Raw genomic sequence first — 22612 nt, forward strand, 5'->3', positions numbered from 1 at the left:
TTAATAATATTACGTGAATAATGCACTAAATTTACCTATAGCTCTTTAAATAATTAAATATTGTTATTTATTTTATATGCATAATATATTTATTTATCTATTTATAATATTTTCTCTTATTAGTGCTTATTAAATTTCCATAAAATAGAAAAATATATACAAATACACATATACATAATATATATTTGATATTCAATTGATATTATATATTGCAGATTGATAGTAAAACTATAATAAATATAAATTTGTGCATATCGAAATGTTACCATTATAGTCACAATTGTTTTTTAAAATCGCGATAGATTTTCTAATTTGGGGCATATTAAGTTCATTATTTTTGTTACAAATCATATTGTCATTTAAAAAAATACAAAACGCACGAAATATAATTAACTTGTCAAACTATTGTTTTTCACACAATCTAATTAAAACTTATCAAATTTAGTTCATATACGCGCAACGGATCAATGTACTGCATAAACAATTATTAATTTATTAATATTATGTTATTTCGTATTAATTTATTAATATTATATTAAATATGTTATATATATATATATATATAATATATAAATTATATTAATATATATATATATTAGGTTTCGCTCTTTTTACATTAATCACAATTGTGATAATTTTATTGAATTTATTTTACGGTATATTACAACTGAAGGAAAATATTTAACTATTCCACATTTTCTTGAAAAAAATTTAATAAAAATAACACTTCAATAAATCACGTACAGTTATCGTAGATACATTCTATATTAGTGGCGCGTTTCAAATTATTTATGTTTACTCACGTTTATTTGTACATTTATATGTGGACAATATTATTATAATAGAAGAATATTCTGTATTCGATTATTTCTTTCGTTCATTATTTATATTTATTATAACTTATTTACTCTTGCATATTTTTATATCAATATTTTTTACACACGACATGAAACAATTTGCTAAAAATATTTTACGTTAAAATTTCTAACAACACAGAAAACGTCTTACTCGAGCATATGCGCAAATTCTTGTTTAAACACTTAATAACTCTTGATTATCTAATCTCACAATTGTCCTCGCGGCAGTTGAGTGAGATTGGCGATCATTTAACAAAACGAGGTGAAGGAAAAGAGAAATGTGGTCATGACCGCGGCACAGATGCAACATCGACAAATGTGGTTTTTGCTGGTGCACCGTATCGGATCTAGTTCAGTCACGTGGCGAGACAATTTATCCTGATAAACCAAGCCTTGTCTGCCTTTCCTTTGCCTGTCTTACTACCGTCTTACCTAGAAATAGCTCGTTGAAATCGCCCTGTCCGCCGATGAAGACGCCGTAGTGTATGTTCAGCTCGAAGAAGCGACCCGGTAGTTGCGACCTCGTCGTGTGTATGACATCGATCTGTAGGCTGATGTTGGCCTCGCGTCTCGTCAGATTGACCTCGTGCCAACTGAGGTCGTTCAATGTCAATCCGCGGGCGCTCGCCATCTCGTTCTCGCCGGCACCTAGATTAATGTGAACCTGCGACAAAAAGCAGTAGGCGCGGCGCTCGTAAAAGTCAGTCTCATTTTTACCGGAGTTATTGTAGACGCGTCGCTTCCGCAAATGGGTTTTATACGTACATGGTACAAATGCATTTTTGTTTCATTTTTTTTTAGTTCTTTTTTTCGAAAGACCAGTCGTGCTCCCTCTCTTTTTCTTCGAAATAGAGTTTCAATTTCTGGCCGGAGACCCACAACGTTACATTCTTCCGCGCTAACCAAATGAGCGCGTCGCGTGAATAAAATGTTATGAAAATGTGTGCAGTTTTTACCAATGAGAGACAGAGACAGAAAAAAAGAGAGCGAGAAAGAGAGATACGCAGATACTTTTAAGAGATTTAATGAACAAAGTAACCGACGACTACGCACAAAGATCGCAAAAAGCATCTCACAGGTAAGGTAGCTTACCTTCTTTGCGGTCTCGACGGTGCGATCAAAAAGTTTTGCACTTTTACTGTGAAATAATTATACCGCATGGAAGAAAGAAATAAATTAAAATAAAATAAAAGCCCGTAAACGATAATAACATTTCTTCAAAAACAAAATATTTAAGATAATAATATAACATTATATTTTTATATTAATATTGTCGCCCGCAAATAGATAATTTAATACGGATATTTAATTTTATCTCGATATAGCAAGTTGTTGGAAATTCAAGACTTTGATGAAAATATTCGATTGTTCGTTTTCGAGTGTGCATGGAGAAACAGATATAAATCCGCAAAAAAGCTAGGTTTGGCAAAGTAGGTATACCAAGCTTGGTACACGAGGTTGTCTGGCGCCAGTCATGCCCTGCAAATTCTCCGACAGCGTGAGCTGACAGGAATCCGACAGCTCGAGGTTTCGTGTATTCCGTCTGCACTTGAAGCACTCGCACAATGAGTTTGCACGCCGAGAGAATGAAGAAGGCAGACAGCTAGACAGACAGTGAAAACGGCTCTCGGTCTCGTGTGGAAAATAAATGTCGAACCCCTTCGATAGCTCTCGTCGTCCGTATTTTTGATCAATTTCCATCGAGGAAAAAAAATGATACGGTTCGGCCGTAGTTTAGCAACGCTGAAGCTGACAGGGTCTCTATCTGATCTTTACTATATATTATAATATATATTTTATATATTTATACCTATTAATGTGTAAGAACCGCACAAGAGACGGATATAGATATGTATTGTTATTTTCCCAAAACGCGTCATGCAACAGCAGTTACTGCAGCTACTTTGTAATCGCACCGTCGGGGATTTCTAGTTACGCGTAGTAGATTTACGATACACACCCACGGGAGAATAAATCCAAACTTCTCTCCTTCCCCTTTGCCGCGCACATTTAGATTCACAGAAACCATCTAAATCAACCGTACGATTGCTGTCTGTTATACTTGTCCCCTAACATTATAGACTTCTAAATAATTATTGTAAATATTACAGTACCTATATATAATATTACATTAAATATTACAGTATGCATATTTTTTAATAATGAATTTTCTTTATGGACGCTGATGGCTACTGCATAAGACATAGAATTTTATACTTAAAATTATTAATTTTTTTTTCATATAAAATTTGATATAAAATTTTAGGATAATGTAAAACACGTAATAGAAATTGAAGTTATGTATAAGTAATATACATAGTTATAAAGAATTTTTGATTTTATGATTATTACTATACTAAACATTTTATTAAAAATTTAAGTGGCGAATAATTTAAATTTAAGAAGAAAAAAAAAAGTAAACTTCTAGGGAAAATAAATTTTGTATGAATAAAGGCGGTGCTGTAGCTAAATAGTTCTCAACCGCATCAATAGTTTTCTATTCGCTTCTTTTAAACCTTATGTTTCAACGCGGTGTAATGCATTATCGAGTTACCAGATAGTACACGATGTGCTTTAGCTAGAGGTGAAGTAGCAGGCTCCTGATAAAGGAGGCTTTAATCGCGTCCTGGATCGAGCGTCCAAGACTTATTGCGTTCCTTCTACGGCATCGCGCTAGTGTTTTTCGAGCGCGGTCTTCGTTGATCCTATGTAAGAGATCAAGGAGCATTCGTTGCGGTTCTTTTCCTCTTAATGAAAAGTCGATCGTCCGAGACTAAAAAGTCACAGTGGCGGCGCAGCCCAAGTCACTGGTGCACGTCGGGTTTTTACGATCGACTCGGTAATAAAAACGCGAGTTTTTGCGAGCTGAGAGTAGGGTTGACAATAGCATTGTTATTATTACTGTTACTAACTGTTGCTACTTTTCTTTGTTACAGATAAGTCTACTCATAACTACAGAAGCAGACTCTGCCGTTAAGTAAGTAGACAATATTTTATAAATTATATAATAATAAAATATAATGTACAAAGGATATAATAAACTATAACGCGAGAGACTCAAACTAAAGAAATAAAAATTCTGAAACAAGCTACATTGAAAAAAGAGGGAGAAGGAGAGAGCTGTTCTAAAATCGAACGCGGCAATAGCGGATAACTAAATGTAGGATTCATTAATATGTATAAGAGCGCACGATATACGCCGACACTTTGTAGAATGTAAACGCGCTTCTACGCACACAATTGTCGAAGAGTCTGCAATGGTCGCATTAGGAATGCATCGACGATTGGAAAGTGAATATCGGAAACCGCCGATGCATCCTGGCATAGCCGAATCGTCGGATTATCCACGGGACGTCGAGACAGGTTTAAACGGGACTATTGTGATATGCCGATACTCTGGAGTTTATCGTGAATATACATACATAGATTGCGATGCAATAGTGAAAGAGGCATACACAAGGGAACGCGACGGTCCGATTATCACTGCGAAATGTCGACATGTCACAGAAAATTTCTCTTTCACATCAATCGTCGATGAATGGTGCCGCGCACTGAAAAGTGAGCGATATCGCGATACGCTACGGTAATTAAGATTTGATTTATCGGGTTACCGGATGCTCAAGATTAACGACTGCTGTTTCGCGTTCAGATGTAATCGTCACTGAAACGAAATGCTCACTTAAAAGTGACTAAAGTCTCTGTTAAGTTTGTTAGAATAAGTATATTTATAATTTCCGTTGCTGCTTAAATACAAGGTAACGCCGATGAAATATCTATTTAGGTCAGGAAAAATGCCGCGCTTTGCTAGCAACGATGTTTCATAATTACTAGAATTACGGTTCCCTTAACACGAAGAGGAAAAGTGCAATACGACATTTTCTCTAATTATAAGGCATTATAGCCCATTATATTATTACTAGTATCAAATTCTTAACATCTCATTCTCATTACATTTCTCTTTTTTACTTTATTAAGGTGCTTTTACCTTATTAAGAATATTTTATTTTAACGAGACTTGATAACTTTTGTTTATTTAAATTTCGACAATTTTCACATTTCATACGCAATAAGAGAGGAGAAAAAAAATAGCAAGATGATTGTATAAAAATAAGTTAAAAATAATTGCAGTAAGAGAATCGAATAAATTTAATTAAAAATTCACAAAAAAGACAAAACGTGCGCGCGCAAAGAGGAAAAGTTTTTTTAAATCCTGAATACTACTATATCGCCAGCTGGAAAGCCGGCAGGAACGATACCGCATATATGGCCGCAATTAAGTTTTGAATCGCTGGATTATCGCTGGATAGAGAGAAGAGGGGCTTTTAAGCTTCCGGAGGCGTCGAGCGAGGCTCCTCCGTCTCGAGAAGGCACACGAGACCCCCAGAACAGCCGTTGCACTTTTTGCCTCGGCCGTTTATCCTGCCTTCATCCTCCTTAACGATCTTCTTAACAAATTTAATTAAGCTCCGACGGCAAGCACCTTCTTCGCGCTGCACAGACTTAACCCTTCGCGAAATTAGATTCGCGCGGTTTTCACGCCGGGATTCATGCGCGTAACCAGGATACGCTTGCACGCGGCTAATGCACTCAGAGAGTAGAGGGTATTTTAATACTGCATCGAGATACGTATCGCGTAAGTACGGTTCTATCTCGACGTTAAGATTTTTCGAGAGAACGAAAACCGTTCTCTCGAAAAGAAGCACGAGAAGCAAGATTGTGGAAAACTTTGTGATTGAAATGCGAAACGCCGTCTCTATCGAAAAGATGATTTCGGGATAATTGTGACGACCATAGTGAAAACCGATTATCCCAATTGCGGTCGGCGGGAAAATAATATTCGAGTCCGCACGTGGGGTTCTCGGGAATTGCAGCTCGCGGTAATTAGGGCGCTAAGCACGTTTCATTCGTTGATGGGAGTGTGATAATGAGTCATATAAAATATGAGAGTATGCGCAAGAATATTAATCGTTGGAAAATTAATAATCTGCGGCGAAGTTGTAACTTGGTTGCAGCGCGCAACGTTCTTTGTACATAATTAGAAGCAGCGCCGCTCTCATCAGCGGTTATTATCAAGAGACAGGATGTGGCTACTACGCGAGCTCTATCGTTGTCAGCGTTCTTCTCATTATGGTCCATGAAACTTGCTTATAGGCGTGCTGCTGTACCACTCTCTGTGTTACGTACATGTTTCGTATACACCGGCCGCACAGCCATGTTCATCTCTATCGCCAGTCTTGACGCTTGTCATAATAACGTAGATATCGATCACGAAAATTCGTATTCCGTGTATATTCAATCTGAATTTCAATTTCTGACACTAGAACAGATATGAAATGATATGGAATTTTGTTATAATGCAATATGTATTCTCGACATACCTATATGTGTTTTCCATGCTTACAACCATGTAAAATACGTTTGCATAAATGTCATCGGAAGATAACGTATGAGACGTAATAAATTGTTTTCCATCTCGTTTCGTGCCGCGCATGTTTTTCTCGGTTAGCAAACGCGAGTGAATCTTTCCCGCTCATTTCGCATGCATCGCGCGCATATACCGTACATTTAACTACTGCGTGTAAATTAGCGCGAAATACGCTTTCGACGAAATGAATTATTTCTTTAAGAATAATTTTCGATGAAAGTTATTTCGAGCTTAGGGAAATAGGATCACGAGACACGTTTATCGTTATTTCGTTTGTGCGTAAACCCAGCGCGATTTTTCCGACGACAGAAAAAAATTCTCGTCCCATTATTTGGACCGCGACGTTCATTATTGCGTAAAATCCGATAGAGTGACTTTGTCCGGACAGTTTTGACCGAACGCGTGAAATCCTGACTGATGCGCAAAAACGAACGAGCGTCGCGACGCGGCGAGCGGCGTTCCAGGTCGGAACATCATCGTATTGAAGCGCGATAAAACTGGATGTATAAAAAAAAAAAAAAAAAAAAGAATTGACTTCGCCATCGCGTGGTATCACCGTACAATTTTATTTCGCGAGACGTCGATGGAAAAGACATTACGCGGTTTTGTTCTCGTTTGTTGTTCGACGTGTGTTGTAAAAGCGAGATTGACGCGCGTCGTGTCATAAAGCTATCAAAAGAAAGCTAGAAAGTCGATCTTTTAACGAGGATGTCGGAGCGCTTATCAACCGCTGCGAGAAATCTTTCTTTATGACGACAGAGGCAAAAGAGCAGCAGAGGCGTGCGAATTGCCGTGAAACTCCACGATCGTCGGACTCATCGGTTGATTGGATACAATAGAAGTGGCGGCAGGTTAATTCTCTCTACGATTGAGGCGCAATTGCCATCAGTTGAAATGTGATATTCCGCGATATCGAAATCCACCTACGATTGATTTTGGTGGCTGGTTTGGTTGTATCTCAATCGTTACGAATCAATTTATTGGTTTCTTTCTCGTCAGTATATCCTCTTCGGTCTTTTTGTACATAAAGTTTTTTTGTCTATAGCGTACGATTGTTATATCAAAAAATAAAGTATTGCACGATACGCAGTATAAACATTTAATTGTGTTTTTATATAATAGAAATTTTTAAAATACTTTTTAATAGGACAAAAATACAAAATTTTGGAAATGCTATTTTGGCTATGCTATTTTCCAGCCTTATCGATTTCGGTTTAATATATATATAGTATTCTATTCATAACCTTTAAGCTGTTATTGTTGCGTTCTTTTATTAACCCTTAACTGATATGCAGCGATCACGCAGCTCACTGCCTCTGTTCTATCGCTTCTACTTCCCTTGTCCTTTAGTCTAGAACTTGCACTTCTTTTACGTATTTACCTTCCTTTTAATAATAGTACAAGTGATATTTCCTTCTTGCAAATAATATCCTCCCCGAATCGGAGGGGATATTTAATTGGAGAAAGAAGCAGAAGGTTATATTATCTAAATGATAATCGATATTGACATATCACATGAAAATATGAATATTTGTATTAATATGTATTTTATCAATATATACTATTATTGAAAGATGATATAATAAAATTAGCCACAGAGTAAATATAGATGAATGCTCATAAATTATTATTTAATAATAATATAAATAAAAATAAAAGAAATAAGAATATGCGCGACAAATGCGGATTGATAATTAACATATCTGCGTATTATTCGCGTACGTTATCCTACAGCTTAAAACAAAATTCGATTAAAATCTTTTGCTGAATGCAATACCCTTCGCCGTATGTCGTTGGACGCGTGCCATCTCTTTCGTTAAGAAATAAAAATCCCAAGGTAATAAGAACCGCGGACACGCGCGCGAGTATTACATCTGCGCGAGGGAATCCTCCTTTTTCCTCGCGGTACCTCACGAAGGGGAATATTTTAGCGTGAATTTGTATTTTATTTTTTTTTTTTTTTCCTGTCGCGTCTCTAATTTCTCCGCAAGGACATAGGGAGAGAAGAGAGAGAAGCCTGACAGGCGTATCGCAGCACGTGCGGTCCGTTAACGACGACGAGACGACCGGCACCAAACAGAAAGCCTATTAATAGAAGTAAGCGCCAGGGGCAAACGAACCTTCAATCTGCCGGCTTCGAGTTTGATCAGGCAGTAATCCGTCTTGCCAGCAGCCAATAGCAGCATAGCATCGGCGAGATGAGTTCGGAACCGGAAACTGATGTCAGTAGCACCCTTGGCCTCTTGAACCGGAAGATGGATGTAGCTCGCCCCGTAAAACGACACTGCAAGTTTAACAAATTTAATGCGTTTAGGTGGTACAACGTGGAAGACCGATGGCGCGCATTATTATATACCGGACAATTTGCTGGAGGGGGAAAAAAGACGGAGAGAGAGAGAGAGAGAGAGAGAGAGAGAGAGAGAGAGAGAGACAGGGAAATGCGCTATTAACGTTGCAATCCTTCATTTTAATTTATATAACGTTGTAAATGTTCTCTCTCTCTCTCTCTCTCTCTCTCTCTCTCTCTCTTTCTCGTTCATTCGATAATTCTACGGTCCTGAAAATTACACAGTTTTCTCATAACCGGCGAAGGCGGTTCCCCATTACAGTTGGTCCGCATTTTGTATTCCGCTGACTAATATAATAATAATTAAAATATGAATTTTAAAGGAGGAATGTGACCGTTAAACATCATGCTCACAAACGTCCTATTTTTACGTAAAATAAGAAATGAGGTGAATACGTTTGCGCAGAGTCGACGCAGAAGACCTCATTTTTCTTCAGTGCCGAGGAAGAGAAATTAAGTGTCACTCGGGAAGTTTTATTTCGTTCATCTGTTTCTCCGATAACTTTTGAATTGCGAGCTAAAGTGGCTTTCTTCAGAAAATTTCATATATTTACCGTACTGTGCCGTAAGCAGCGGTAAATAAGTAAATAAGTCGCGCGATGAGACTCCGAAGATAGACAACAAACTGGTATGATTTTGCAAATCTTGTAAAGTTCACGACAATCGCTTTATCTCATTTACCTAATTCTAAAGATAAAAATTATTTTTTTCCCTACATTAATTGTCACAATAGTAAGAGAAAATTCGGTTAAAATCTACACATAGTTTTTAAATGTATAATAATAAATATATAATAACTATGTATATAGTGCGTAAAATATAATTTAAAAAATTGAAAAATACAAACACTTAACGTAGCCTTAGATTCAAATTGGTCAATTATTATTTTACATCAAGCATTTCTTTTACTTGTTGTATTTGTTTTCATAACTTGCCCATAAATACTCATATAATTCGTTATTATTTATAATATAAATTAATAACATGAATTATAATACACACGCATCACGTCGAAAATAACGATAATAAATAATATTATTCATGATATTAACAAAAATAATAAAAGCTTTATTCACGTGCGTGCGCGAAATTATTTTTTCGCGCTCACATCACAACTGTCAAACGTTCACATATGTCAAAACAGCCGTCGTATAGAAACAAAAGACCGATATTTCCAAATAAACGTGCTCTTGGATAATCAAAGGATTTTTCGTTCATTGATATATTTAAATCATAGGCATGAAAAATGTCATTTTGAATCGACATATCATATTTAGTAATTTACTGAATAAACGACTGAATGAAAAAAACGGATTTTGGTAACGATTACCGCAGAGAAATTATAGAGACATATGATAATTATTAATCACAATACTTCGAAATTTATCTATAGATTCCAAGTTCTCGAAGTCTATTATAGCGAGTAGCCGCTCGGACCACTTGATTAACAAAAGCGGCAGAAGTAGACCTGGCGGCAGGTTGATGAATGAATCGTCAAAGTTCGCCGACTCTCTCGGGTGTTTCTATAGACTTATACATCGTTTTACAGCGGTACAAAGTACAAATATCGCTTTTGCGGGTTTGAATAAAAAGTGATAGAGAATTCGTGGTTGAGTCTGCAAAGTTTCCGTCTGCAGATCTCCTTAGGGTGTATTTCGGCTATTACGATCGTAAAATATTCTCGATTAGCGAAAACGTGTTCTTAAAACGGCCACAAGTGTAAAAAGAGTACGTCGATGCTTCGATTGAGCCGCTGAATAGCCGGCTTCACCGCCTCGAACAACGAGAGGAGATCCCGCATCTTATGGCGCGCCTTCTATAGACACGTAAAGGAATGAACCAAGTTGCACCAAGGGTTTATTTCCCACTCCCGTAACTGATCTAAGAAGGCGTTCAAGTACATGGAATAAAAGCACGGACCATTAAGTACAAAGAATCTCCCTTTCTCTCTCTTCTCCTTCCCGGTTAGCCAGTGCATAGAAACATTAACGTCGACCGCGAATCGATCGTATTGCCCTCGGTGTTTTTCAGTTCATTGCACCACGGCTTACTCAATTCGCGTTATCCGTGAATAGCAATATTTGCGTACGTTTCAAAGGATCGACTTAATATAGGATAGCTTTGATGTCAACCCTCTCGCGCGACTCGTCAAATGAGTATTTAAAATCCCAAGCGTTTCTCATACATGAGCTAATTAATTTGCAAAAATATTAATCTGAAAAATAAATAATAAAATAGCAATTTTTTTTTAATACTTGGTACATTAATAAATTTTAAATAGTATTTTTAATATTAATATCGAGCAACGTTTTTAAACGTGTGTATATTTGAAAAGATCAACTTACAAGGTTTGTAATTTACAGATCTAATTAAAATTCATAATTATCAATGAATTGAAACTTGAATAATCATATAGAAGCTATAGATTGATAATAGAAAATCGAAGAATCTCTCCTTCTCTTGATACTTATAATATTATAATATATCTTAACAAAGTAAATGTAATTTTTTAGAGTGCAAATATTTAAACTTTTAAGATTATCACGTATTATCCTCTCTCAGGTGCATAGCTAAATAAAATATTTGAAATATATATTTAATATTATATGTCTATCCATGTATAGATGTTACTTCAATTGTATTCGGATATATATATATATATATATAGGTCCACATATTCGTTACGGTAATTACGATTCTCAGTGGTTGTATACGCGGATATCGAAAATACGTTTCGTTGTTATTTGATAGGTTATTTGTTTTGTAAAATTACTAAAAATCGAGATTCGCTTTTATAGTACGAAATAACAGAATCGTTACGCAAAAGAGATCGAGTTAATCATGCGAATATATCCGCCAGCAATGTTCCATTTCGGACACAAAGAGGTGTGTGTGTTTTATAGTTGAAAATTAAATAATAAATTGAAACTTTTTTGCTAAATGTGTATGTATCCACAGTTGTATTACGTAATCATTTTACAAATCATTTATTTTTGGTGCAACATCGAAGTATTATTTTGCATATTTGCGTAGATGACAGACTTATTCGTAGAGTGAAAAATTGTGAGTCGTGTATTTTCTAACGCAAATGAATCGCGTTGTCATCGAAATATATGTACATATATTTTCTGGTCCGTAATATATACCACATAATTGATGGTAATTCGTAACAAGAGACTAATCTATTCGACCGTATTGTTAATCATTATCTAACTCTGCACCAGTCTCCCGTAATTTTACGGGGATATTTCAGATCAAATTTTCCGCGTTTTCCATGTTGATTGTATATCGGTCGGATGCGTCGAATTTCACTGAATACACCGATTGACCTGCATCCTGGGTTAAACGCGTAGAACCGAACCATATTACGAGATACGAGCATTTCAAGTACATTATGCAATTCTGTAATTATATTTTTCTTTACGAGAACGCGTAGAAATTCGTGGTTATATAAATATAATTGGCCAGCGGCGTTCGAAAAAAAGTATACAGTGCATTAACGTGATAGTGGTCAGTGTGGTGCGATGTAGCCGCGGCAGATAGACACACACGCACATATAATCTCGTAAAGTTTATTCCGTTTCCTGATAATTTTTTCGATTTTTTTCGAATATCGGAATTGCACGCACAAATAAAAATTAATGATTTATGTGGGGCAATCGTACTAACTGGCCTTAATTAGTTATCGATCTCGAATGTTTTCATTTGTATCAAACTTAAAGCGTATAATCACGCAAGCGAAAATTATGAACAATAGCGTATGTGTTTTCGCTTTCTTTAAATATTTAAAAGCCGATTGCAATCTGGATTGAATCTTACATTCAATAATTTATCTAATTAAATTCTAAGCGATATTGATATAATCAATCGTTATTCTGAATTATTGAAGCTGTTGAGAGAATCGAAATATATTATGTACAGTTTCAGTATTATCTACAATTATTACAACTTATAATTGTGCGTATCTACAATTGTGGTTACATTTTCTCATTGGCCTTTATTGCAGAAACATTTTGTGCTTAATTATATAATGCATGTTCTTCGACTGCATCTTTGCCGATATTAACCGCGTGTGACCGGCACGCACAAAATATGCGGTTGCATAACAGGGAATATCTCTCTCTCTCTCTCTTCCGATGCATGTGTTTTTCGCGAAAATATGTATCCAGTCGAAACAGCCCGAGTGTAAAAACAAATGCGCGATACGCCACGTGCGACGCGACGCAACAGTCTCGCATGCTCCATGCAGATTAATCCGACGAACGGAAAACTGATTAGAGTAGCAGAGAGGTAGGTATCTCATTTTATTTCGGGATATTCCTGTATATGTCTCTTGGGAAAAGTATAATTTCGCGTGAGATCAACCGCGAATAATGTAATACGAACATCATGAATGTTGCATTCTTCCGCTATTATATACAACATACTTGCTCGTATACATGTTTCGGAAATTATTTTACCGGAATTTTACTCCTAATTATATACAAACGCATAGAACGTGACAAATTTAATTAATCACTTTGAAACTGCATCTACGTATAAACAATGGCAGAACTGACAACAATTTCGGAAAGAGAATTCGCAATGTGTATTAACACGCGAATGAATACACGTCGAACGTACGGATTTTATTGGTACGCGACACGACGTATTGATTGTTACAAACGCGCCATCAGAACTTTTTTTGGAGGACTATTGCAGTGCATGAACGTTAACAATTTTCTATTTGAACTTGCACCGTACGCGCGAGTATCACGATCTCACCGCTTGTGTTCAGATTCGATCTGGTAAGGTACAGCATCGGAAAAGAGATGACTCCGGAAAAACTAACGGCGCGGGGATTACCTATTTCGATTATCCGGTTTATTCATATGAAACGCTAAGCCCATATATATATATATATATGTATATGTATATATACATCGAGCATTGTACAATGATAACGGATACGCCGATAATTCGTTACACGAGTGCACTCCCGATATATATTGTAACGATATGTATGATTTAGTAGCAAGTTATTACTTCAACGTGATTTGCGCGTTCGATTATTGCAAATTGGGCAAATTTAATTAGCGACTCTGAAAATGCACGCATCCATTCTTCTCGTCCGCTCAGTTTTATCGCGTCACGCATAATTATATCCTACATTGAATATGAATTAAAAAAATTATTTTTCCATTTTAGATTTGGAAGTATATTATACACCGTTTTAGTCTGCTTTTTTCCAAAAATATAATCCATTTGCATTATTAAGATTTTAATGTAGCACGCGTAAATAATATCGAAGAAATTCAGACAATTATTTTGCAAAATTACAGAATAATATTTCTCTTCCTCCAGCATATAAGCATATAAATCCGCCTACATTTCTCATGCACAATATCTCGCGCTTGTGTATAACGAAGGACATAATGCAAATATTTAATAGCACGCTTAAAACTTTGAAGTAATAAAGCAACGAGTTAATTCTAAAGTAACTGTAAAATATCAAGAGTTATTGAGTTTGATGATTATATGCGCAATATGCTATTATAAAAAAATTCAATCTATTTTAAAATTTTTCCTCGATAATAAAAAGAGCTAATGAGAGTCAAATCGCTGTTATAAATGCATAACTATATGTAATAATTATAAGTATCCAATTAATTAAGAACAAAAAGCACAAAAATCTCGAAACAATTTGATTCTTTTCAAGGGTTGTAAAAAAATAAAAATTTTTATTTTAAAATTTCAATTAAAAAACAATGGATTTTGAGTAGTTTTGAACTACTATTGAGAATATTGGTCCAAAGTAAACCAACAAAATGCTCGACGTCTTTCGTACCTTTTTAATGATTATATACACTGAGAAATAAAAGTCGGTAACTTAACTAAATGCATTTAGTTGGTTATAATTTTTTAAATTCAAATATGTAATATTTTATATTTGACTTAAATATCTACATATTTGAATTAAAAAAATTATAACCAACTAAACGCATTTAGTTAAGTTAACGACTTTTTTTTCTCAATGTAGATATTGCAGTTATTGTAAACAATTACAATTCTGACTTTTATAACTTTATTTTTTCTCTCATTTCTTTCTTTGTTATTTTATATCGTATATAACAAATATATAATAAATTTCTCTCTTTCATATATGCACATACACATGCAAATTTTTATTACTACGTCATAAAAAAAATTGCAGAATTCGGTTATTCCAGTGCTATTTACGGATTAGGAGTTAAAGAGACCGAGGCACATTCTTACCGCGCGTTTCTCTCGATATAATCGTTCGTGTGGGGGTGTTTACGAAGGGATGCCGCGGCGGGTGCAGCGCGCCACAGTCTCTCGCACTATTAAAAGCGTCCGGCGATGTGTATGCGTGTATGTACATATGTGTGCACAACGACCATTGAACCGCTCCCGTTATAAGTAAATTCGCGGGAACTACTAATGCCGGCGGCCATAAAAGTTAATCTTCGCCGTTCTTTCTCGCGCATGGAGCTATCCTTCGCGTCCCTTCGTTCTCGTTCGTCCGAGTGGCGATGCGGAAAGCGAAATCCGTATTTCTTTCGGCGCTACCTCATCGCGACGCGGCAGGGGGTGAATAGCGCGCGAGGGACAAAGACGAGGAAAGAGAGAAAGCGGGTAAAACGAAGCGGGTAAGCCAAGAGAGGGGTTGCGACGTTGTGTCTTACCTTTTTCGTCTGTTTGGCAGTAACCCAACAGAGAGGCTGTTACTGCTAAGAACATTAGCAGTCCCATGTCGTTGAGGAACGCCAGCCTTTTCCTGTGCATCTCTTCTTTTATTCAACCAAACCCCGTTTCTGTCCGCCTCCTCCCGACAGGCTCCCCGCAGACTAGGTATCCACTCTCCACTCTTCCACTTCCGCGGGGCGAAACAGGCAGCACCGGTCTGACGAACGACCTCACGGACCGGCTCTTAAGGGATATCGATTTCACGTGACGGGGGTTACAAAATGCTATTTACGGGGCAAGAGCGGGCTAAGATTCGAACGTACTTTTCCCATCCATTTCTTGCTCGTACGTCTTCCCCGTCACGCACATCGTGGATTGCTTCTCTCTCACTCCACCGCGGGACGTTCGATATCGCGACAAACGTATCACGATGGCGACGTTCGAATTGAGACACTCCTCCGCAGATGCCTATCGATCATAGATCGGTGCGTCCGTAGGGACGTTAAGGGCTGATTTAGTAGAAAAGTGTAAAACTGACGAGCGCGGCCACGAATGTAGTCGTCGTAGTGGTCCCCGTGTGCTGATGTATCTCCCAAGATGCGGCGCGAACGTTGCGAAACCTGGCATCTCGTTTTGCACGTATTTCCTTCCGTCGTTCTCGCGTTATGTCGCACCACCAACACCGATTCGGTCGAATCTGAAAGAATAGCGACGCACAGCTGCAAAACGTACGTGCAACGTGCAGATTTCTCGCGAAAACTCTGTACTCTGTATCCGCCGATGCTGCGCTTCGAGCTTTCGGGCACGTACACGCTCGCTGCAGAAAGCTCGCACTCAAAAGCTCGGGTCAAAGTGTTGAACACCGTGAGGCAGGTGCGATGCATCCTCAAAGCTTTTCACTCAAGCGCGCCCGTGCGTGACGAGAAAGACATTTAATTAAAAGATATTATTACATTAACGAAAAGAAATAGAATAATATATGTTAGTAACAATTAATGCGTACATATTATAAAGTACTATCTCGAATATTGATAGCTTATTTCTTATTTTCCATATATTCTCAATAAAATAATGAACAAAATGTTAAGCTTGAAAAAATATTGATTGATGTTTATTAAAAATTTTCTCTATTAATACCAAGAAACTTGAGAAGTCTACGAAAATGTGTGTGTGTGTGTGTGTGTGTGTGTGTGTGTGTATTGATTCTCAAAATTTCCTCTGCAGTAGAGGCTAGAATTTCTTAGGATTAGTATAGGATATAATAAAAATTGGATGAGAGAAAAATTGGATGCTTTCCTTGTGGAATTTTCTCGTGACGCAAGTAGCGAGCAATTATTTTATATTTATTTTAGTAATGTAAATACGTGGGCGGTTATGAGAGCTCTTGCCGAAGTTTTTACCAAGAATTATTTTCAGGGTGAAAAAGCAGCAGCGTGCTGCGCGACACTATTGTTCGAAAATATCATAATCTCCGCGAAGCTGGCGCAAAAAGCAATAAACGTAAAGCTAATATTTTTTTATCAAAATATTTAGTTTGTGTAACACTAAAATTAATACACTTGAGGATAACTTAAAAAAATGTACGGAAACAAAGATATATCGAGGAAAAAAAAAAAAAAATATATATATATATAGTAAATCTCATTACTGCTGCATTTGAGATACCGCAGCTGCTTTCGGACATATTCATAATTTAGTTTGTAGAGCAAGAGCCAAATGCAGTGTATTCTGAATAATCCTGTCGATATAGTCACAGCGAAAGAGAAGCTCAATTTCAACTGATAAACTGTGTGCGCGCGAATCATATACGAAAACGAATCTCGTGTACGTTCAGTCGCGCGCGGTCGCCGTCTAAAATAATTATTTCTCGTCGGAGGCGAGAGAGGCATCGCCACTCTCGTTCCCGCGACCACGAAAATTACCGTGGTCGAAATTAAAACCACTTGAATTCCCCACTGGCGTTCGCTCGCGTTTCACGATACGATACGGAAGACGATATTTTTCTCCGGCGCGAAAGCCCACTCGCATTCCAAATGCGCAAACGCGAATTTCCGCACGATAAGAAGTTTTTCACATAAGGTAAAAGAGGGACTTTTACACCACGAATCTAAACATTTGAACAACCCTGCCAACCCGCAACTTGGCATTTTCCTTTCTTTCGTCCAGGCATTGGTTTACTTCGAGAATTTCTCGCGAGAAGAGAGAAAAAGAGGAACAGAGAAAAGAGAGAGAGAGAGAGAGAGAGAGAGAGAGAGAGAGAGAGAGAGAGAGAGATAGAGAGGGTGTTTCGAGAGAACTTCTCCGCGTCTTGGCATCTGCGAATCTCATTTGCAGTGACCGACATTCAACACGGTCAACGATCCTCGAGTAACGGACGACGATGAAATAGAGAGACAGAAAAAAAAAGAAGAGCCAGAAGTACAAGACGAGAGCAAAAAGGCAGCCGACACGCTCGACATGCACACGGGCCATATTTTTCGCTCTCTCTTTATCTCTCCCTCTCCCTCTCTCTCTCTCTCTCTCTCATTCTCTCTCTTTCCACTCCTCTTCGTCCTCTCTACATCGTCGATCGTCTCGACGCAACACTCTACATCGCGGAAAAAAAAGCGCGCACACCGGTTGTTTCTATTCGGCAAGCATTGAATCGAGCGCAAAACAAACCATCCTCGTCCCGATTGCAACCCCTATTTCCAGCCACCGCACCGAACGAGACTTCCAACGCTCGTTTATAAGGCAACCCGCTGAAATTCGCTCTTGCGAAACGCACCGAAATAGCGAGCTGTACGGTTTATTCGAAAGATACACGCTCCGAACCCGTGTCGTTTTATCGGATCGAGCTTCCTCTCCATATATCTGTACGACATCGTTTTTTTTTCTTTTTCTCACCATTCGTTCCCACGGTTGGCCGCGCACGGAATCGCCGTGTGATGGTAATGGTTTTACCGAGTCTAATTGTCACCGAGAAGAAAGAGGTTGCGCATCCACATGAAATTCACGGAAACGATACCTTCGTCCTTATCGATGTCAACGTACATATGTGTATATATCCGTCAACGTATACATATATGTATATGCCACCTGTATATATATATATATATATATATATATATATATATATATATATATATATATATACAGACGCGCGGACAAATATAGGACTCGCGTAGAAAGCCACTTAATCTCACGGCGGATTTACGTGAAATAATCGGGGGAAGAAGATACATGTCGGTAATTTCCTGGACTTCTCTACTCTGCGTCGGCGGCCGATTAAATGGGCTTTTTAGATTATCATGGTAGAACGGATGATGTTTTTACTATACTTCCGGTTTTTACGTAGCGTTAAAGAGGGTAACAGCGAGAAGAACCCATCACAACGATGTGTAATATTTCCGTCCGTAATAGAAATACAAATACACATATATAAGAATACATACATATATATACATATTTAACGCGTTTTTGGAGTATATTTCGGTGTGATTATTCCGTATATACATAGCAAATATTTAGCAACGTTTAGACAAAATTTCATGAAAAAAAAATCGAATTGTCCCTCTCTCTCTCTCTTTTGTGAAAAAAAAGAAATATATTTAATAAAGAAAAAAGAGAGGTGTTTGCATTAGAGACATAAAATTATTGATGTCAATAATGCTCTGCGATTAAAGATACAGATACCGCGACTTTTTCATCTTACGATCGCTAGAGAGAAAAGGTTCAACCCTCAACGAATAATGTGTCATGTATATACTTTTGATACAACTTCGAGATTGATTACACGTGATCGGTCATCGCCCACAATCGATATCGAAAACCTGGATTGAAAGAGAATGCCATTTCTAAATTTAAAAAAAGAAAATATGATTTACGTGTGGCTAAAAAAGATTTATCTGTCATCAAAATTCAATATCGTATAAGTTTTTTTTTAACAGTTTCAATAATCCGGAAAAATAATATTTCATCTCGAGCTTTTTCTCCCTAGTTATCCTACTTTGATCTCCGAGACGGCTTTTAATTTTCCTATTCGCGAAACGAACGATGCGATATGTTTTGACATTTTACCGCCGGGTTTTGTAGCCGCGAGGCGGATAATCTTTTTATCTCATCTCTCTTACTGTTACGTACCTCAGCAATCAGTACGAAACGTCGAGAATAGCGTAGCAGTAATACGATGCATCCTTTCAACGAAGCACGCGCGCAGTACACACACACACACACATACACACACATACACACACATACATGTACGGTCGACCGATGTATCGCCAACAACCAACACCTATAGAACAAGCGCACGCGAATTTCGGTCAAGATGAGCAAGCAAGCGGCATCGAGCAAGTACGTCGAGCGTCAGCGAATCGGGTAGACACGAGTAGACGAGGACGACGAAGAGAAAAGGGGTAACGTAAGCGAAGGTGGCTAGAATTCGCGTTCGTGGACCGTGACCGCTCGTATAGCCTCCCAGTTGGCGAGAAAGCCGAGGACCCGTATAATGGCTCACGTAGGTGAACCCGTGCACGCGGCTGAAATTTAAACCACCACCACCACTGCCACCACCAACACCAGCAACCACTACTTACTCTACTACACACACTAGAGAACACTCACCAGTGCAAGCATCCACACACTACTGCCGCCACTGCCACCGGCATATCACCACCCACCCTTCGCTGCGTGTAGAGAGAAAAAGAGAGCGAACGAGACGAATAGAATGACAGGAACGAGAGGCGGAGTTGAGGGAGGCTAGCAACCCCCAGACCGGCATCGCCGTCCTTTCGTCACGGAATCCACGCAGCAGATCAGCCGCCCCGCGCGCATTTCGACAAAATTTGGCGAGTTCCTCTCGCAGCTTCCCTTCGCCGGACGAGGATCAGCGAGAACGCACACAGCTTTACGTGCGTCGCGCGTGCTGCGTGTACCAAAATGGTGAAGGTCGGCGCGGCGCTGCCCGGCTCGTTTTCACTCGCGGCTCGCGGAGGGAGATGAAGGAGAGAGAGAGAGAGAGAGAAAGAGAGAAAGATAGAGAGATAGAAAGAAAGATACAGAGGGGGAGTCGGGCGCTTTCAGCTTTTGGTCCAGACAGAGAGAACGCGAGACGGATAAAAAGAGATACGCGCGCAGAAACAGGAGACGAAGAGAGTGGAGAGAGGACCTCGTCGACGCTTCGACCGGGCGCTCCTCGGCCCTCCTCTGTCGCACGACGACTGAATCTTCGGGGTGGACTGGGGAGGCTGCGCGCAGGGTCGACCCCGCTCGTTCCTGCACCCCTGGCCTGTCTGTGCTTTGCTTGCCTATCGGCCAGTGGTGGCGGCGACGCGAACTACGGGACGGACAGGGATGCTGTTTTAGGATTTCTCTTTGCAACGATGACGCGTTTAGAGATCCCCAATAGACAAACGATGATGAAGTTTGATGATAACGCTGTTATAAATATTAATAGCGCGGTATACGGGACGATAGACGGTTTGACGTGGAAGAATACCGATGTAAGCGCGTCCCGTGCTTGTCCCGTTACTGTTGTTCGTAATTAATTAGGCACTTTGTCGCAAATGATTAAGGTTCTTTGATTATCAAATAAGTTTACGTTTTGTAACGTTCCTCGACATTAACAAGTTAATTGAATTTGATAAATAATTGATAATACCAATCTTTAATCATAATTATTCATGCTCTTTATATATATATATATATATATATATATATATATATATGTATTGATGATATATGTATACATGTTTTAAGTAACAATCGTGATACTAACGTTTAGAGAGGGAAATACTTTTATTTACATAGTTGAATCTTTTTGATCTATGTATTTGTTCATCAAACAAGAATTGCGAAATCAAGAGCGGGCAAAACTGCTGTTGACTGTGTAGAGTACTTTTTGATCAAAAATATCGAGTTCTGACTGACAAATAAATTAAATGTGAGCATTAATTTAATTAAAATAAGAAGATAAAAATGATTAAAATGTAACTATACATTTTATTGCGTTAATTATTTTTTATTCAAATAACAAATTAATTTTTGTATTTTTTTTTATAATAACGTATGTGCCTCTGTTTCGTAAACAAATAATAATAGATTGCGTACCGCATATTAAGATATATTTAGAAAGGCAAAATTTCATCTTAATGGACATAATATTTAACGAATTATAATAATATACATTATAAATAAATTATATATTTTACATCAATAAAATTTTACCGATATTAAGATATTTAAAAAGATAAAATTTTATCTTAATTACATTATATATAATAGATGGACATAATATTTAACTAATTATAATAACATAAAATTATATATTTTACATTAATAAAATTTTATTGATATGCCCTTCAGTAAAATATTAGTTCATCGTAAATATCATCGAGCATAGCTACATATTCTGATATAATATTACCCTGGATATAATTAGATTTGCATTTGGCGTAGGTAGCTAGCTTGTTTATTCCAGGAGTAATAATAACTGCACGCGCTGACCGAGTGCATATAATAATGGATACAGATACTAGCTTTTGTCGCTGCTTACTACAGATGTACTTGATAAAGACAAGATAATATTAATAAATGATACATATAATACTATTATACATATAATATTATCGAACAATGTAACTTCTGTCATTATTGAATAATTACATACACGAATCGAAGGAAGCAGAAAATTGGAAATTTAACAATACACGTAACAATAGCAGTTGCTGATTATTTTGAGCAAAGATGGTTTAATTTTAATCATTCGCTAAATTTTTATTGTCTAATATTGGGTAAAAGCAATCTTACTGATTATTTTTAGCGAAGATAATTTACTTTTAATCATTCGCTAGATTTTTATTGTTTAATATTGGATTACCGCGTTAATAATTTACTCGAATATTATTTTCGATTTAGCTAATTTATTCAAGTGACACGATACAATTATATACAATTCTTTTTATATGAGTTTCCAAAGATGCGATCGCATATTTTATGTAAAACAAAACGTCTCCTTTCTCTCGATAAAATTCGCCTCCAGATTACTGAGTAGCTAAAATTTCACCACACTTGTTAAAAATTATTCGACGAGCTGCTATAGTTTGAAAAATGGTTACAAATATCAGAAATAAGAGGCAGAGAGCATCCGTATTTAAGATCTAAGTAATGGCGATTTAAGGATACGATATTACATTGACATAACTTTCTATTGTCCGCTGAGAGTACAGAATTGCGAAGAGAATAACTGAAATGCGATTAAACTATATACATCGCTTGTTCCAGTAAGCTTAAACTCTTGTATATGACGCATATGTG

At 37.5% G+C, this 22612-nt stretch overlaps 1 protein-coding gene across 3 annotated transcripts in view; it reads right to left on the reverse strand.

The window, feature by feature from the left end:
- Positions 1–22612, reverse strand: part of Kon (chondroitin sulfate proteoglycan 4-like protein) — a 54840-nt gene that overhangs the window by 23271 nt on the left and 8957 nt on the right. The window contains exons 1-4 of one of the 3 annotated variants that reach the window (XM_072896769.1): positions 19922–20702; positions 15316–16013; positions 8403–8566; positions 1290–1521 (exon numbers count right to left, since the gene is read on the reverse strand). In XM_072896769.1, the coding sequence (XP_072752870.1) occupies positions 1290–1521; positions 8403–8566; positions 15316–15415 (496 nt within the window). In that variant the 5' untranslated portion in view covers positions 15416–16013; positions 19922–20702. Of the gene's footprint in view, positions 1–1289; positions 1522–8402; positions 8567–15315; positions 16014–19438; positions 20703–22612 lie in introns of those variants that run through there. The other 2 variants (XM_072896770.1, XM_072896771.1) reach the window with 2 other exon arrangements.

This window comes from Anoplolepis gracilipes, chromosome 7 (assembly GCF_047496725.1).
Source record: "Anoplolepis gracilipes chromosome 7, ASM4749672v1, whole genome shotgun sequence".
Lineage (NCBI taxonomy): Eukaryota > Metazoa > Arthropoda > Insecta > Hymenoptera > Formicidae > Anoplolepis > Anoplolepis gracilipes.